We start from the raw sequence: 17,192 nt of genomic DNA, 5'->3' as shown, positions 1-17,192 counted from the left end.
AGGTGGTCTTACTTTCCTCATTTCCTGGGAGTCTTGCTTTCTGATATTCCCTGGGTGTGTCTGTTTTGGCTTCAGCTGCTGTTGGAAGCTGTTCTTGTCTGCGATCGGCAAAACATGCATCAGCTTGTGCTACACCCATCTGCCTCCCGTCTCGCCAGACACAGCTCTTTGAGTATTAATTTATTACTCACCCACTTTCCAGTATTCTGTCATTTTGTAATAGTGATTTTATTTTATTCTTTATGGTTTCGTTTTAAACTTTAACTACGCAAAAAGTCAGACAAACTCAAAAGAGAAGCAAAAGAAGACCCCATCATCATCTTTAACTACCAATATCTGTGTTTCACCTGTCTCCATGCTTTTTTTGCTGGAGTATTTTAGAACAAACCACATACTTGTTGTTTTACATATAAATACTTATGTTCTCTTGTTTCTGGGCTACCCTGATAGCTCCATTGCACCTGCAGTGCAGGAGACCCCGGTTCAATTCCTGGGTTGGGAAGATCCGCTGGTGAAGGGATAGGCTACCCACTCCAGTATTCTTAGGCTTCCCTTGTGGCTCAGCTGGTAAAGAATCAGCCTGCAATGCTGGAGACTTGGTTCAATCCCTGGGTTGGGAAGATCCCCTGAAGAAGGGAAAGGCTACCCACTCCAGTATTCTGGCCTGGAGAGTTCCGTGGACTGTATAGTCCACAGGGTCACAAAGAATTGGACACAACTGAGTGACCTTCAGCTCACTTCTCTTGTTTATTATCTAATTTTTAATAACTTTTTATTTTGAAATAGTTTGAGACTTACAGAAAAGTTACAAAAAACAACACCTCACTCAGCTTCCCCTGATGTTAACCTCTTACACAGCCACGGTGTGATTATCAAAACTAGGGAATGAACACATCTCTGAAACTGAACCATGAACCTTACTCAAATTCTGCCAGTTGTCCTATTAATGTCCTTTTTCTGGCCCAGGAGCCCACATGGCATTTAGCTATCATGTCTCCTTACTCTCCTCCAATCTGGGACCTCCTCAGACTTCCCCTCTCTTTTATGATTTTTAACTCTTGCAGGGGTCCTGATCAGGTATTTTGTATAATATCTTTCAACTTGGGTTTTATGTTTTCTTTGTTAACTAATCTTAACAGCTAACTAATCTTAACTAATCTTAATATTAACTAAAATTAATATTAACTAAAATTAACAGACCATCTTCAGAGCCAGAACCAGAACTAGAGCCAAGTTTTCCCCATTTAGAAATATAGATTGAAGTTATGTTATTTCGGGCAGGAAGGCTCCAGAAATGAGGTACCCTCCTCAGCACATTATATTAAGGGGTACACAGTGTCAGTATTGTTATTATTGGTGATGTTAATGGTGATTATTTGGTTCAGACAATGTCTGCCAAGCTTCTCTGCTGTAAAATTTCTGTTTTTACTTTTGTAATTAATATGTATCTCATAGGGAGATGCTAAGAGACGGTGCAGATTTCCTGTTTCTCGCCATACATTCACCCACTAATTTTAGCATCCATCAGTGAATCTTGCCTGAAACAGATACTGCTATGATGTTTGCCAACTGGTGATGTTTTATTTCCATTATTGTGTCTACATTTATTAATTGGCATTCTACTATAAGATCTGTGTCTTCTCCCCTATTTATTCAATTATCTATTCATATCAATATTGACTCATGGGTATTTTATTCTGTGGGTTATATAATCCATTACTATTGCTTTTTAACTTTGTTACTCAAATTGTCCCAGATTCAGCCATTGGGAGCTCCTTCAGTTTGGATCCTTTGTCTTTTGGACATGTTCCCATCATTTTTTTTTTGAGAACTTCCTTACATTCTGGCACTATAAGGTATTCTAAGCTCATCCTGTAATTTTCCTTTCCCGGCCCTGGAAGCAGTTCTTTCTCCAAGGAGCCCTGGTTCCTTTTAGTGAAGAACGCTGTCTGGAAATCAAAGTCCGAGTGCTGACTGCTTGTTGCCTCTGTGGTGTCACCGCGCTCAGCCCCTCCCCCACTGGCCAGAGCCACGAGTCCCCCGCGTGTGGGGAGGTACGTGCGTCCCAGCTGTTCTTCCTGCCGGAGTTGCCGCCTGTCATCCAGTCATGACTCTTTTCAGCTCCCTGGCCCAGAGCTGAGCTGAGGCTCTCAGGATGCTCTCACCAGCCCCCGGTGAGACTCCTTGCCTTCGCTGCCTTTGCATTATCTTCTTAAACTCTTCTTGTCCTTGCCTTTAGTCCCTCAGTCCTTTTCCTCTCCCCATCCCAAGGATGAGGTAACTGTCTGTCCTCTTGGCCCCTTTCTGACTCCTGGTTTCTCCTTTTACCTCCTAGAGATGTCAAAACCCCAGCTGCAGTCATGTTTCACTGGGTACCTAGGTTTTCTCTCTCTCGAGCAGCCTCGGTAGTACAATCTATCTATCTATCTATGTATCTATTTATCTATGTATATATATACCACAGTGCTGGTAAGGATAGTGGCAGGACCATGGGACACTGGTCAGAAATTGTCAAGTATCAGCAACTTAACATGGTTCAACCTAATAGCAAAGTAGTTCTTAGCTGGTGAGGCTGGGTGGAGAATTTCTAGATGGGGACACATATATTTGGAAAAGCATATGCAGCATTATTATTTTGCATATACAGATACAGATATAAAATACTAACTTCAGAAAAAGTAGAAGTTGGACTTCCCTGGCAATCCAAAAGTTACAATTCTACATTTCCACTGCAGAGGGCACAGGTTAGATAGATTCTGCATGCTGCATGACATGGCCAAAAAGTAAAAAAAAAAATTAAAGTAGAAGTTGATGAAATCCTGTTGTCTTGGGGAGCAGATATTATAGAAGAGTCTTGTGCGTGAGAGATTCTTGGCAGAAGAGGTTGCTGCACTTTACGGATCAGTTTGAGGCATGAAAGAGGTTTTCTTTATTATTAGTGGGTACATGGCCTTGAAAAGACTGAGAAATACTGATGCTTCAGCAGATTTCTCGGCTGCAGGGTTTCTGGGCTCTTAGAGGCCCTGCCCTGGAGATGAACAGGGCTGACGGCAGGCGCAGTCAGAAGCCAGCTAAGCAGGTGCCCTCTTCTCACCCTGTGGCTGGTGTCAGGTGTCACCCATGCTGTTTCCATGAGGACTGAACAGTCCCATTCTTCGGCTGTCTGAACAGTCCTGGGCTTCAGAGGAGGTATGATACCCTTCCCAGTAGTGGGGGGAAATGGGAGCAAATGCCCGCAACCCAGCCAGGCTTCCCCGTAGGCAAAGAGTATGTGGGACAGGAAGTTTAACCCTTCAGAGGTGTTGCCTCCGTATACAGAACCCTTGTCAGTGGTGAGACTCAGACACAGTTCTCTTACTGGACCAGTGAGGGGCAAGTTTCTACCCATCTTTTCATGGAGACATAAAAACCAGCAGGCATGATTGCCAAATAGGAAATCCCTGTGCATGTGTCCCAGATGGGGCATAACAGGGGTCCTGGTGTGCAGCCTGGGACTGGCGCTCACAGGCCTCTCATCCCATTTGTGCCCATGGTAAGGTGAAGTCCTTCCCTGGCAGTACCAGGGAGGTTGGGCCCCTAATGGGGGTTTTCCTTGCAGCTTCTCACAACACAGCAGCTAGCTTTCTTTGCAGCAGTGTTTCATAACAAACAGCTCCAGAATTTCATTGACATATGAGAAGAAGCATCTGTTCAGCTCAGATGTCTCTGTGTTTCCCGGGCTTGGGTGGGTTTGCCTGGTGGTTCTTAGGATTCTCGCTCACTTACACATCTGGGGGTCAGCCGAGCCACACCCGGATGGCTGCAACAACTGTGCTCCCCACATAGCTCTCTCCTCCGGGACCAGCAAGTTCGGCTGATCACATTCTTCTCACAGCAACATCCTAGGTATAAAGAGGGCAAAGACAGTCACACAAGCACCTTTCAAGTCCCTGAATATGTTGTCTGTTGATACCTCATTGGCCAAAGCAAGTTATGTGGCCAGGCACAGGGATCTGTACTTCCCCATGGAGGCAGCAGGGGAGGGAAGTGGGTGAACATTTTAGAACAAGGGTCTAGCCTACCATGGAGATTCCTGTCTCCACCTGCAATGCAGGAGACCCTAGTTCAATTCCTGGGTTGGGAAGATTCCCTGGAGAAGGGATAGGCTACCCACTCCAGTCTTCTTGGGCTTCCCTGGTGGCTCAGAGGGTAAAGAATCCGCCTGCAATACAGGAGACCTGGGTTCCACCCCGGGGGTGGGAAGATCCCCTGGAGGAGGGCATGGCAACCCACTCTGGTATTCTTGCCTGCAGAATCCCCATGGACAGAGGAGCCTGACGGGCTGTAGTCCATGGGGTCACAAAGAGTTGGACACGACTGAGTGACTAAGCACATTTAGCCTACCAGATCTTCAAGTGTGCAAAACGGTGCAAACATCCAGTGCCGCAGCGGAGGCCAGCACGGCGCCTGGCACCGGGCGGGTGCTCGGGGTAACTGGAGACACACCATGCAGACACCTTTTCCTTTTCCTTCTCTCCTCCCGCAGGCCTCTGCCGGTCCTCCGGGAGCCCGCAGGGATGGGTAAAGCCGGCCAGGCTCGAGCTGCTTCCCCGGGGCCGTCTTCTCTCTAGGGCCCCAGGCGGCGCTAGGATGCACCTGTCTGCCGTGCTCAACGCCCTGCTGGTGTCGGTGCTGGCGGCTGTGCTCTGGAAACACGTGCGGCTGCGTGAGCATGCGGCCTCCCTGGAGGAGGAGCTGGCCGTCGGGCGCCGGGCCGCCGACCCTGCCCCCGCGCTGCGGATCGACTACCCCAAGGCGCTGCAGATCCTGACCGAGGGCGGCACGCACATGGTGTGCACCGGCCGCACGCACACCGACCGCCTCTGCCGCTTCAAGTGGCTCTGCTACTCCAGCGAGGCGGAGGAGTTCATCTTCTTCCACGGCAACGCCTCTGTGATGCTGCCCAGCCTGGGCTCGCGGCGCTTCCAGCCGGCCCTGCTCGACCTGTCCACCGTGGAGGACCACAACACGCAGTACTTCAACTTCGTGGAGCTGCCGGCCGCCGCCCTGCGCTTCATGCCCAAGCCCGTGTTTGTGCCCGACGTGGCCCTCATCGCCAACCGCTTCAACCCCGACAACCTGATGCACGTCTTCCACGACGACCTGCTGCCCCTCTTCTACACCCTTCGGCAGTTCCCCGGCCTGGCCCGCGAGGCCCGGCTCTTCTTCATGGAGGGCTGGGGAGAGGGTGCCCACTTCGACCTCTACAAGCTGCTCAGCCCCAAGCAGCCCCTCCTGCGGGCGCAGCTGAAGGCCCTGGGCAGGCTGCTCTGCTTCTCCCATGCCTTTGTGGGCCTCTCCAAGGTCACCACCTGGTACCAGTATGGCTTCGTCCAGCCCCAGGGCCCGAAGGCCAACATCCTGGTCTCCGGCAACGAGATCCGACAGTTCACGCGGTTCCTGATGGAAAAGCTGAACGTGAGCCAGGCGGGGGGCCCCCTGGGCGAGGAGTACATCCTGGTGTTCAGCCGCACCCAGAACAGACTCATCCTGAATGAGGCAGAACTGCTGCTGGCCCTGGCCCAGGAGTTCCAGATGAAGACGGTGACGGTGTCCCTGGAAGACCACGCCTTTGCAGACGTGGTGCGGCTGGTCAGCAACGCCTCCATGCTGGTCAGCATGCACGGGGCCCAGCTGGTCACGGCCCTGTTCCTGCCCCGCGGGGCAGCCGTCGTGGAGCTCTTCCCCTATGCTGTCAACCCTGACCACTACACCCCTTATAAGACACTGGCCACGCTGCCCGGCATGGACCTCCAGTACATAGCCTGGCAGAACACGATGCCAGAGAACACGGTCACGCATCCTGAGCGGCCCTGGGACCAGGGGGGCATCGCCCACCTAGACAGGGCCGAGCAGGCCCGGATCCTGCAAAGCCGGGAGGTCCCCCGGCACCTCTGTTGCCGGAACCCCGAGTGGCTCTTCCGAATCTACCAGGACACCAAGGTGGACATCCCATCGCTCATCCAAACCATACGGCGCGTGGTGAAGGGCCATCCGGGGCCAAGGAAGCAGAAGTGGACAGTCAGCCTATACCCTGGCAAGGTGCGGGAGGCCCGGTGCCAGGCGTCGGTGCAGGGCGCCTCCGAGGCCCGCCTGTCCGTCTCCTGGCAGATCCCGTGGAACCTCAAGTACCTGAAGGTGAGGGAGGTGAAGTACGAGGTGTGGCTTCAGGAGCAGGGGGAGAACACCTACGTGCCTTACATGCTGGCCTTGCAGAACCACACCTTCACGGAGAACATCAAGCCCTTCACTACCTACCTGGTGTGGATCCGCTGCATCTTCAACAAGACCCTGCTGGGACCCTTTGCAGATGTGCTGGTATGCAGCACGTAGTGAGCAGCCTGGTCAGGCCTCCTAGGGTGGGGGCTCCTCTGTCTTGGAGACCCTGGGCCTGCCAGCCCCCCCGGGTGGCTTTTGGGAATTATTTATTTATTGAGCAGACCTCTGTCTCTGGGTCATCTCACTGCATCTGAGGTGATGGGGTTCTCAGAGCGCCTCTTTGCATAAGTGCGATGGGGCCTCCCCACCCTCTTCTCCCATCCTGAACATCCATACCCTGGAGAAGGCCTGAGTGGGGAGGAGAAAGAGGAGAGTAAGGATCCCAAAGAACCTCTTTGGCTGAGTGATCATCCTGTCCCCCATGAGGTCTTTCTGGTTTGTGTCGGGTTTCTGGAAACTGCTGCTAAGTCTGTGGCTGTTTGGGTGCGTGTGGATGTACATCAGCTTCCATCGTCATGAAACTCATCTGTAGCCCCACCAAGGGTATGTTTGGAACATTCATTAAACGATTATAAATATCTTGGTCAAGTGTTTTAATGGTCGGTGGGAAGAGGGTCCAGCAGCCAGTACGCTGATGCCCTCTCATCCTGACTGTCAGCCGAGGAGCCGTGGCAGAGGGGTGGCGTCGAGGCCTGGGAAGCCAGGCCGGCTGGCTGCCTACCATCCTGATGCGGAACGGGTGCCCCACTTCCGTCTGTGGGGGATGAAAGTCTGGAAGCAGGTGAGGAGGAGGCTGTGAGGAGGAGAAGCAGCGTCTGCCCGGGTCTGGTTAGTTCACTAGACATCCAGACACAGCAGACTGTGGGAGACACACCCGGGTGGGAGTCACCTAGGGGGACGTAGCACAGGTCGGCATGGCTGCGCCGCGTGACTTCTTCCAGAGGAGGAGTCCGCACACCGGCTCAGGGGCCGTTCTCGTCCCCAAGTGACTGCTCGGGGGCGAGGAGGTGACACCCCCATCGGTAGTTGTGGGGGCTGCTTTGGCCTAGGAGCCCCACAGGAGCTGTTATCTTTTTTATATACATGTGTTTTCTGGAGGGATGTATTTCTCATATTTTTTTATTTGGCTGCGTTGGGTCTTAGTTGTGGCACGTGAGATCTAGTTCCCCGACCAGAGGTCGAACCCAGGCCCCCTGCTTTGGGAGGTGGAGTCTTAGTCACTGGGCCACCTAGGAAGTGCCCGTTATCTTCTCAACAGCCAACAGGCAAGTTCCCAGGCTCCCTCAAGGAACCTGCCCAGTCACAGGAGCCATCGCAATCAGGGAGGCCTCAGCTGCGGTGTCCTAACAGTTTATTAGTTCACCTAGGGTCCTTCCAGTCCAGATCAGAGGTCGTTTTTAACCTTCTACAGTTTTGCTGAATATCCCTGCTGACATTGAGCCTTTAACTAGCTTTCATGGGAAGAGAGCTGGAAAATTAACTCCAGATCAAATTTGTCCTTAGGAAAGGAGAAAGAGTCTTAGCCTTTTCTTCGCAGGGAGACAGCGGTGCAGACCTGACTCCTGTGGAGGAGAGAAGGAAAAGGGGCCTTGGGCGGTAGCTTGGCTGTAAGAGTTGTGCCAGGCTCGCCAGGAGCCCCTGGCAGGAGGCAAAGCTGTGGGTTAGGTGAGTATGCTGGTCACTGACTGAAGAGTTCTTTGTCTGTAGGGTGAGGATCATAGGCTGGGGTGGTTTGTAAGGCATTCAGGAAATCATCTGTGTAAACCTTTAGCATCACCCTGGATGTCTGATACATTATTACAGGTTCAGAATCCCATTCCCAAACCCTGGAGAGCAGATGTGATTCCAAATCTGAATTAAAAAAAAACAACACCACATTAATTTATTTGGGTCTGTGCTGGGTCTTAGGTGTGGCATGTGGGATCTTTAGTTGTGCCATCTGGCAAGCAAACTCTTAGTTGTGGTATATGGAATCTAGTTCCCGACCGGGGATAGAACCTGGATCCCCTGCATGGGGAGTGTGGAATCTATGCCACTGGACCATTAGGGAAGTCTCTCCAAATTCTGAATTCCAGTAACCAAAAACACTGGCATGTCTGCACTGAAATGGATATATATTCACGCTGAGTGGGACATGAGTTTTGGCACCAAAAATGAAAAGGCTTTTGGTTTTCAGAGCTTGGGGGTTGTTGGGATTCTATCTGGAAGGTTGTTGAGTCATCCTCCTCTCCTGCTTGCAAACACCATCATTTTCCTTGGACTAGCCTTGTGGGAGTGGCGTGCTGAGGAATGGTATCAGGTCTGCGGTTCCGTCAGTGATGGTCTCTACAGAGCCCCTCAGCCAGCTTCTTCCTTAAGGCTGGTTCACCCACAGCTAAGCAGACCTCCACAATCCCCGTACTGCAGACCCATCTCAGCTCCTGGCCTGGCAGCCTCTCTTAAGACCGATGGGAACATGCGGATTCACCATCCCCTGCTGGTTCTCATTCCAGAGGTGAAGGCTGCGGAGGCCTGGGGCAAGTAGCCCTAGCAAGCACTGAGGCTGAACGTGTTTTCTGAAAAGGATAAAAAGTAGATGAAGTTTCAGGCTTTGTAGAGAAGACCCAGTTCACACACTGAGCAGACTAACAAGCAAAGAGCAGCAGGCAAGAAGCCAAGCGCTTGTGACTGTGCTTGGCCAGAGTCAGTTTGCTGCTCACACTCCAGAACTGGCCCTGTCTCGTCATCAGCTCTGAACCCAAAGGAACTAGAGGAAGAGGAGCTGTCAGAGTGGCAGGGAGGGCAGTGGGAGTGCCTTTGACTGATGGTCCTGGATTTAAGACTTGATAACACAGTTCCCATCTGGGCTTCAGTTCTGGCCCTTCCACTTAGCAGCTGGGTGACCTTGGGCAAGTCGCCTAACCTCTCTGTGCCTCATGTGTGGAATGGAGAGTCATCACACTTATCATTGATGCTGGTGAAGTCAAATGCTTTGATCCACGTAAATATGATCACAATACTTCGCACGTAGTCATCTCTCAATAAATGTCCATGGATATCGTGTGTGTGTGTGTGTTAGTTGCTCATGTCCACCTCTTTGCAACCCCATAGACTGTAGCTTGTCAGACTGCTCTGTCCATGGGATTTTAGGAGAATACTGGAGTGGGTTGCCATTCCCTTCTCCAGGAGATCTTCCCAACTCAGGGGTGGAATCTGGTCCTGCCACATTGCAGGCAGATTTTTTACCATCTGAGCCACCAGGGAAGCCCTGGTTATCATAGCTGGTACTTAGAAGCATTTGTCAGGCACTAACCATTACGTGGCCAAGCCCAGATCTGAACCCCAAACTGCTGCTTTCAAGTTCAGTCCTTTGGAAAAAAAAAAAAAAATTGAAAAAATTTAAGGATATATAAGAAAAAAAATAAAGATTTTCAGAGGCAGAAGGTCCAGCACACAAAGAGGACTGTACCCCCAAACTGAAGCTGTTCTCAGCTGAGGGTAGCCGAGGTAGGGCTGGGGCTCCACTGAGTTCTGTGGACTTGGGCAGAACTGGGCTTGGAGCCCCCCACACAAACCCCCCGCACCCCCCCCACACACACACACCCCAGGGTAAAAGAGGCCAGTGTTGAAGGGAGGGCTGAGGCAGTGTCTCCACTGGGTGCGCTAGGAGGGAGAACTGGACCCTGACCTGTGCTGAACGTGTGCTGGGCAGGCTGGGAGGGGCCACACAGTACCTGCCATGTGTCCCCCTATCTGTGCTGAATGGACCTGTCCACGTGAGGACTCAAAAGTGCTTGCTGGAAACTTGGGGCCCTGGTCATGGAGAGAAAGACTCTGGCTTGGTGTCCATAGAAGCTCTTCATACACAGACACCAGCCAGCCCACCCACCTACCCACTGAGCAGATTTCCCCTCTTTTCCGAGGCAGCCACCCAGACCTGTTTTAATATAAGGGAAGGCTGCTCTGGGGCCTAGCTTAGTTACCTCTCGCAGAGCACTGGCCAGCTGCCTTCACCTAGATCACCCTCAAACTTTGTTGAGGCCTCATAGGCAAGCAGTGTGAAAATAAGACCACCCAAATGAGATCACCCAAATAGAGGCTGTTTATTCATAGCCTGCTCTAGCAAGGAACTTGGTAGCATTATTTGCTTTCAGCAGAGACTCCTAGGCAGACTGAGGAGTGGGAAAGCTTTCTAGTGGGAAAAAGAGCAGGCTTCAGGGATGCCCTGTTGGAGGCTGTGGGCTGGGGGGCTTGGAGGTGGGCTAACTAGAAGAGGGGTATCCCATGTGATTGATTAGGGGAGCGTGTTTGATTTTCTCTAGTTGGTCCAGTTGAAAATGGGGACAAAAAATAGTGAAGCTGGCAGCTATGGTCAAGTCCTGGCCGTTCTGGGCTGATTGCCACAGGTGTTGTCATTTGAGTTCCTGAGCTGATGGCGGCCGAGGTTGCGGATTAGAGTTCTTTTGTTGTAGATGGCTGGCCATTGTCTGTCTGTATTAATATATTCAGTCTCTCAGTAGTGAGACAGTATTAGTTCTCTTTCTTTCCTTCCTTCCTTCTTTCCTTATTTGGCTGCACTGTGTTTTGTTTGAGGCATGCAGGATCTTTTAGTTGCAGCTTGTGAACTTAGTTGCAGCATGTGGGACCTAGTTCCTTGACCAGGAATTGAACCCAGGCACCCTGCATTGGGAGTGTAGAGTCTTACCCACTGGACCACCAGGAAGTCCCCTTAGCTCTCTTCCTTGAAAAGGGCAGGTTGAGTCACAAAGGCAGAATGACTCTTATCCCCACATGGGAGCCCTTACTCTGCCCTGACAATGAAATGTTCTCTGTATTCCTCTGTCCATAACATTTTCTAGAGTGACAGTTGTCTCACTCTGATCTCTGACTGAGTGTAGGTCCATCAGGCAGGAGGGAGTGAAGGGACACTTCAGGCAGAAGGCAGAACAGGAGCTGTTAAAGTGGGAAATGGTTGAGTCCAGGAAGGGCACCATCATTTGATAGGGTATCTAAGGAGCCTCTTGATGAAAATGAAACAGGAGAGTGAAAAAGTTGGCTTAAAGCTCAACATTCAGAAAGCTAAGATCATGGCATCCAGTCCCATCACTTCATGGCAGATAGATGGGGAAACAGTGGAAACAGTGGCTGACTTTATTTTTCTGGGCTCCAAAATCACTGCAGATGGTGATTGCAGCCATGAAATTAAAAGACACTTACTCCTTGGAAGGAAAGTTATGACCAACCTAGACAGCATATTAAAAAGCAGAGACGTTACTTTGCCAACAAAGGTCCATCTAGTCAAGGCTATGGTTTTTCCAGTGGTCATGTATGGATGTGAGAGTGGGGCTATAAAGAGAAAGCTGAGCGCTGAAGAATTGATGCTTTTGAACTGTGGTGTTGGAGAAGACTCTTGAGAATCCCTTGGACTGCAAGGAGATCCAACCAGTCCATCCTAAAGGAGATCAGTCCTGGGTGTTCACTGGAAGGACTGATGTTGAAGCTGAAACTCCAATACTTTGGCCACCTGATGTGAAGAGCTGACTCATTAGAAAAGACCCTGATGCTGGGAAAGATTGAGGGCAGGAGGAGAAGGGGACGACAGAGGATGAGATGGTTGGATGGCATCACTGACTCAATGGGCATGGGTTTGGGTGGACTCCGGGAGTTGGTGATGGACAGGGAGGCCTGGCGTGCTGCGGTTCATGGGGTCACAAAGAGTCGGACATGACTGAGCGACTGAACTGAACTGAACCTTGGAAAGAACAGAGAAAAAGGAGAAAATTCAAGAAGTCAAAGGAAGACAAAGATGTTAGTGATCTTAAGAAAAATATTTGAACCATCTGAAGCCACACTCCCTTGTAAAGGTGTAAATCTTGCCCAGGATGCTTCTGCATTCTCATGCCTGCTGAACATGGCAGGCATGAAAGTTGATTATGGGCCCCCAAAAGCCTCTCTCCCACAGTAGGTTGGAAGCACCTGAAAACGGTCATAAAAGATCTAGAGAAAGGCAAAGTCCCAGATGGTTTTATGGGAGAGTGCTCTCAGACCTTTGAGAAGTACGTGATTCCTGTGTAGATTGTTCCAGAACATTAAAAAGATAGGGAAAAAATTTATTTAATTACTTATTTTGGCTGTGTTCGATCTTTCATTGCTGTGTGGACTTTCTCTAGTTGAGTGCGCGGGCTTCTCACTGCGGTGACTTCTCTTGTTGTGGAGCACAGGCTCTAGGCCGCAGGGGTTTCAGTCGTTGTGGCTCCCAGACTCTGGAGCACAGGCTCAATAGGTGTGCACGGGCTTAGCTGCTCCTTGACATGTGAGATCTTCCAGGATCAGGGATGCAACTCATGTCTCCTGCATTGGCAGGTGGACTCTTTACCACTGAGCCACCAGGGAAGCCCAAAAAGATGAAAGAAATTTATTTCATGATGCCTGCTTAACTTTGATAACAAGACAGCCATGAAACTCACACAAAAAAGAAACCTTAGATCATATATAAATATATATACAAAGATTCTAAACAAAATATTAGCAAATTAAATCCTGTCATTTCCTAATATACTTCAGCCACATAGACTTATTCTCAAATGTAAAGCTGATTCAGCTTTAGAAAAGAAATGAGAAAAACTATGTTCTATAGACCTTAAAAAGGCATTTAATAAAATTCAAGCCCCTCTCCTGATTTTTGAAAAATTCCGTAGGCTAAAAATAAAAAGAAACTTACTTAATTAATGAAAGACATATTTCAGAAACTATTTCTTTAACCCTGACAATAGTCAATGGTGAAACTCCAAAGATGTTCTCATTAAAGCTAGGAACAAGATGGAGATGCGTGCTGTTGTTTCTCTTATTCAGCTCTTCTCTAGAGATCCTGAGCAAACTAGTAAGATGACAAAAATAATTGAAGATAATATGACATGCACACGTATACATATTTGAGGAATAAAAGAATAAAACTGTTATTATTTGGAGATGTTATTTTCTACTTAAAAACTCCAATATATGCATCTAGAAATGTATCTAGAAAATAGGAAAAATAACTCATTCTCAGTAGCCTTAAAAATGACAGATTATCTTTAAAATGAACTTGTTTGTTGAAGAAAACTTTCAAATGTTACTGAAAGCTATAAAACAAGTGTATTGATAAACCATATCCCTGAATGAGAGCACACAATACTGCAAATGAGTCAAAATCATAAATAGTCTATAAACTCATTACAGTCCCAGTCAAAACACCGGTGGACTTTTGGGGACTGTTGGTGGGGGGGGTGTCATGCTGTATAGATTGACACTATTATTTTAAAGGAAAATGCACAAGAATAGCGAAGAAGGGAATTAAAGTAGAATAAAAAGACGAGGGTATTTTACTCTACCAAATAGCAAAATAAAATCAGTGGGAGAGAAGAGAGTTTGCAAACAAACCTCTGTACATGTGGGAATTTAGTATATTGTAAGAGTATGCTTTCAGATCAGGTGAGAAAGAGTAGGGGCTAATAAAACTTGAGGGGGGAGAATAAAACTTAAGTTAGATCCTTCACCTCACCCCATTCTTAAATATAAACTTTATATGGATTTAGAGTAAATGTAAGTGAAACGCTGTATAAATACTAGAAGAAAACAGATTATTTTAATAATCTTGCAATAGCTGTTTTAAGAAGGCATGCAACTCAGAAGATTTAAAGGGAAAGAGGAACAGATTTGACTACATGGAAATTAAAATTCACCACTTGGCAAGAAATTCCATAAACAAAGTCAAGAGACAAATGACAGGCTGGAAGAAAATATTTACAACAGAACTAACAACAGAAGATTGATTACACTAATTAGATTCAAAGATCTTTAACAAATTAACAAGAAAGGAACAGACATCTCAAAAGAAAAAGCCCATTCACAGAAAGTAAAATAGAAATGAATAGTAAAATAATTGGAAAGATAACTTCATTAGGTACTAAGTGAAATGCAGTTTTAAAAAATAGACTTCCCTAAACCTTCCTACACTGTTGGTGGGAATATAAGTTGGTGCAGCCACTGTGGAAAACAGCATGGAGATGCCTCAAAAAGCTAGAAATAGAATTGTCATATGATTCAGCACCTTATCTGCCTCCTGTGAAACCTGTATGCAGGTCAAGAAGCAACAGTTTGAACCGGACATGGAACAATGGACTGGTTCCAAATTGGGAAAGGAGTACATCAAGGCTGGATATTGTCACCCTGCTTATTCAACTTATATGCAGAATACATCATGTGAAATGCCAGGCTGGATGAAGCACAAGCTGGAATCAAGATTGCTGGGAGAAATATCAATAACCTCAGATATGCAGATGACACCACCATTATGGCAGAAAGTGAAGAGGAACTAAAGAACTTTTGATGAAGGTGAAAGAGACGAGTGAAAAAGCTGGCTTAAAACTCAACATTCAAAAAATGAAGATCATGGCATCTTGTCCCATCACTTCATGGCAAATAGATGGGGAAAACCATGGAAATAGTGACAGACTATTTTCTTGGGCTCCAGAATCACTGCAGGTGGTGACTGCAGCCATGAAATTAAAAGTTGTTTGCTCCTTGGAAGAAAAGCTATGACCAACCTGACAGCATATTAAAAAGCAGAGACATTACTTTGCCGACAAAGGTCCGTCTAGTCAAGGCTGTGGTTTTTCCAGTAGTCAGGTATGGATGTGAGAGCTGGACCATAAAGAAGGCTGAGTGCTGAAGAATTGATGCTTTTGAACTGTGGTGTTGGAGAAGACTCTTGAGAGTCCCTTGGACTGCAAGGAGATCCAACCAGTCCATCCTAAAGGAAGTCAGTCCTGAATATTCATTGGAAGGACTGATGCTGAAGCTCCAGTACTTTGGCCATCTGATGTGAAGAGCTGACTCATTAGAAAAGACCCTGATGCTGGAAAAGATTGAAGGCGAGAGAAGGGGACGACAGAGGACAGGATGGTTGAATGGCATCACCAACTCAATGGACATGAGTTTGGGCAAGCTCTGGGAGATGGTGAAGGACAGGGAAGGCTGGCGTGCTGCAATCCATGAGGTTGCAAAGAGTCAGATACGGCTGAGTGACTGAAACCTACCATCCAGCAGTCCCATTCCTGGGCGTATATCCAGAGAAGAGGGAGTGAGTGAGGTTGCTCAGTTGTGTCCAACTCTTTGCAACCCCATGGACTGTAGCCTACCAGGCTCCTCCATCCATGGGATTTTCCAGGCAAGAATACTGGAGGGGGTTGCCATTTCCTTCTCCAAGAGATCTTCCCTGACCCCAGGGATTGAACCCGGGTCTCCCGCATTGTAGGCAGACACTTTACCGTCTGAGCCACCTGGGAAGTCATAACTATAATTCAAAAAGATACATGGACCCTTATGTTCATAGCATCACTATTCACAATAGCCAAGACATGGACACCTAAAAGTCCATCAACAGATGAATGGGTAAAGATGTGGTACATGTATAATGGAATACTATTCAGCCATGAAACAGAATGAAAATAATGCCCTTTGTAGCAACATGGATGGGCCCAGAGATTATCATGCTAAGTGAAGAAAGCTAAAAAAGAGAAAAATAAATACTATATGATATCATTTACAAGTAGAATCTAACATATAATGAACTTATTTATGAAACAAAAACAGACTTACAGACAGACATAGAGGACAGAATTGTAGTTGCCAGAGTGGTGGAGGGGTTGGAGAGGAATGGAGTGGGAGTTTGGGATGAGCAGATGCAAACTATTATATAGGAACGGATAAACAGCAAGGTCCCACTGTATAGCACAGGGAACTATATTCACTATCCTGTGATAAACCATAATGGAAAAGTATATGAAAAAGAATATATACATAACTGAATCACTTTGTTGTACAGTGGGAATTAATATAACATTGCAGATCAACTCTACTTCAATAAAATTAATAAAAAAATAGATCCAGAGGTGATTCAGATGTTAAGTTATCAAACATGGTCTTTAAAATTCCTGTGAATCCTATATTTAAGAAAATAGATGACAAAATGAATTTTATCAATTAAATGTATTTTTAAAAGAGTCAAATGGAGATTCTAGTACTAAAAAACATAATAAAGGAAAGTAAGAGCTCAATGGGTAAGTTTAATAGCATATTAGAGACATCCGAAAAGAGAAATAATAAATATAAGTTAGTAGAGAAGACCCAGAAGAAATATGATGAAAGGAAATCAAAGAAAAATACAGAAAGAATTTAAGAGACATATGGGATTTAGCAAAAGGTTTAACACACACACACACACACACACATATATATATATATATAATTGGAAATTTGGAAGAAAAGACATAATGGCACAGAAGCAATATTTGGAGAGAAAGCAACCAAGTATTTTCCAAAACTGATTAAAGATATCAACTCAGATAAAAAACATCAAGAAGCTCTATGAAATCCAAGTAAGGCAACCTGAAACAAAACCATGCATAGATAAATCATAGTAAAACTGCCATAAAGTAGAAATAATGACAAAATCTTGAAGGCTGACAAAGGGGGAAAAAAAAACCACATTCCCTTTAAAGAAGTAATATTAGGAATGACAGCTGACATCTCAAAATAATTAATGGAAATAAAAAAGTCATCTTTAAACATTTAAAAATAAAAAAATTTTTAATGAAATTTAAAAATTTGAGTTAAATGTTAATTTAAAATTGCACATATGTGTGTGTGTGTATATATATATATATATATATATATATATATATATATATATATATATATATATGGGCTTCCCTTGTGCCTCTGATGGTAAAGAATCTGCCTGCAATGCAGGAGACCTGGGTTTGATCCCTGGGCAGGATATATAAAATAAACATTAACTATAAATTGGCGCTTGCCAGGGGCATTTGCCCTCTGCCTCTGCGGTTGCTGCAGCTGTTGACCTTCAGCACACCCTGAAGGGGGTTCAGGGTGGACAGTGAGGCACTTTGTGCTCC

General features: G+C 47.0%; 1 protein-coding gene across 4 annotated transcripts in view; it reads left to right on the top strand.

The window, feature by feature from the left end:
* Positions 1-17,192, top strand: part of POMGNT2 (protein O-linked mannose N-acetylglucosaminyltransferase 2 (beta 1,4-)) — a 75,870-nt gene that overhangs the window by 24,768 nt on the left and 33,910 nt on the right. For 2 of the 4 annotated variants that reach the window (XM_043442418.1, XM_043442417.1), the window contains one exon: positions 4,526-6,836. The exons of 1 other annotated variant lie outside the window; for it this stretch is intronic. In XM_043442418.1, coding sequence (XP_043298353.1) covers positions 4,526-6,372 — 1,847 coding nt within the window. In that variant the 3' untranslated portion in view covers positions 6,373-6,836. Of the gene's footprint in view, positions 1-1,904; positions 2,055-4,525; positions 6,837-17,192 lie in introns of those variants that run through there. One more of the 4 variants, XM_043442419.1, reaches the window with a different exon arrangement.

This window comes from Cervus canadensis, chromosome 22 (assembly GCF_019320065.1).
Source record: "Cervus canadensis isolate Bull #8, Minnesota chromosome 22, ASM1932006v1, whole genome shotgun sequence".
NCBI lineage: Eukaryota > Metazoa > Chordata > Mammalia > Artiodactyla > Cervidae > Cervus > Cervus canadensis.
This window is presented reverse-complemented; position numbering and strand designations above follow the sequence as displayed.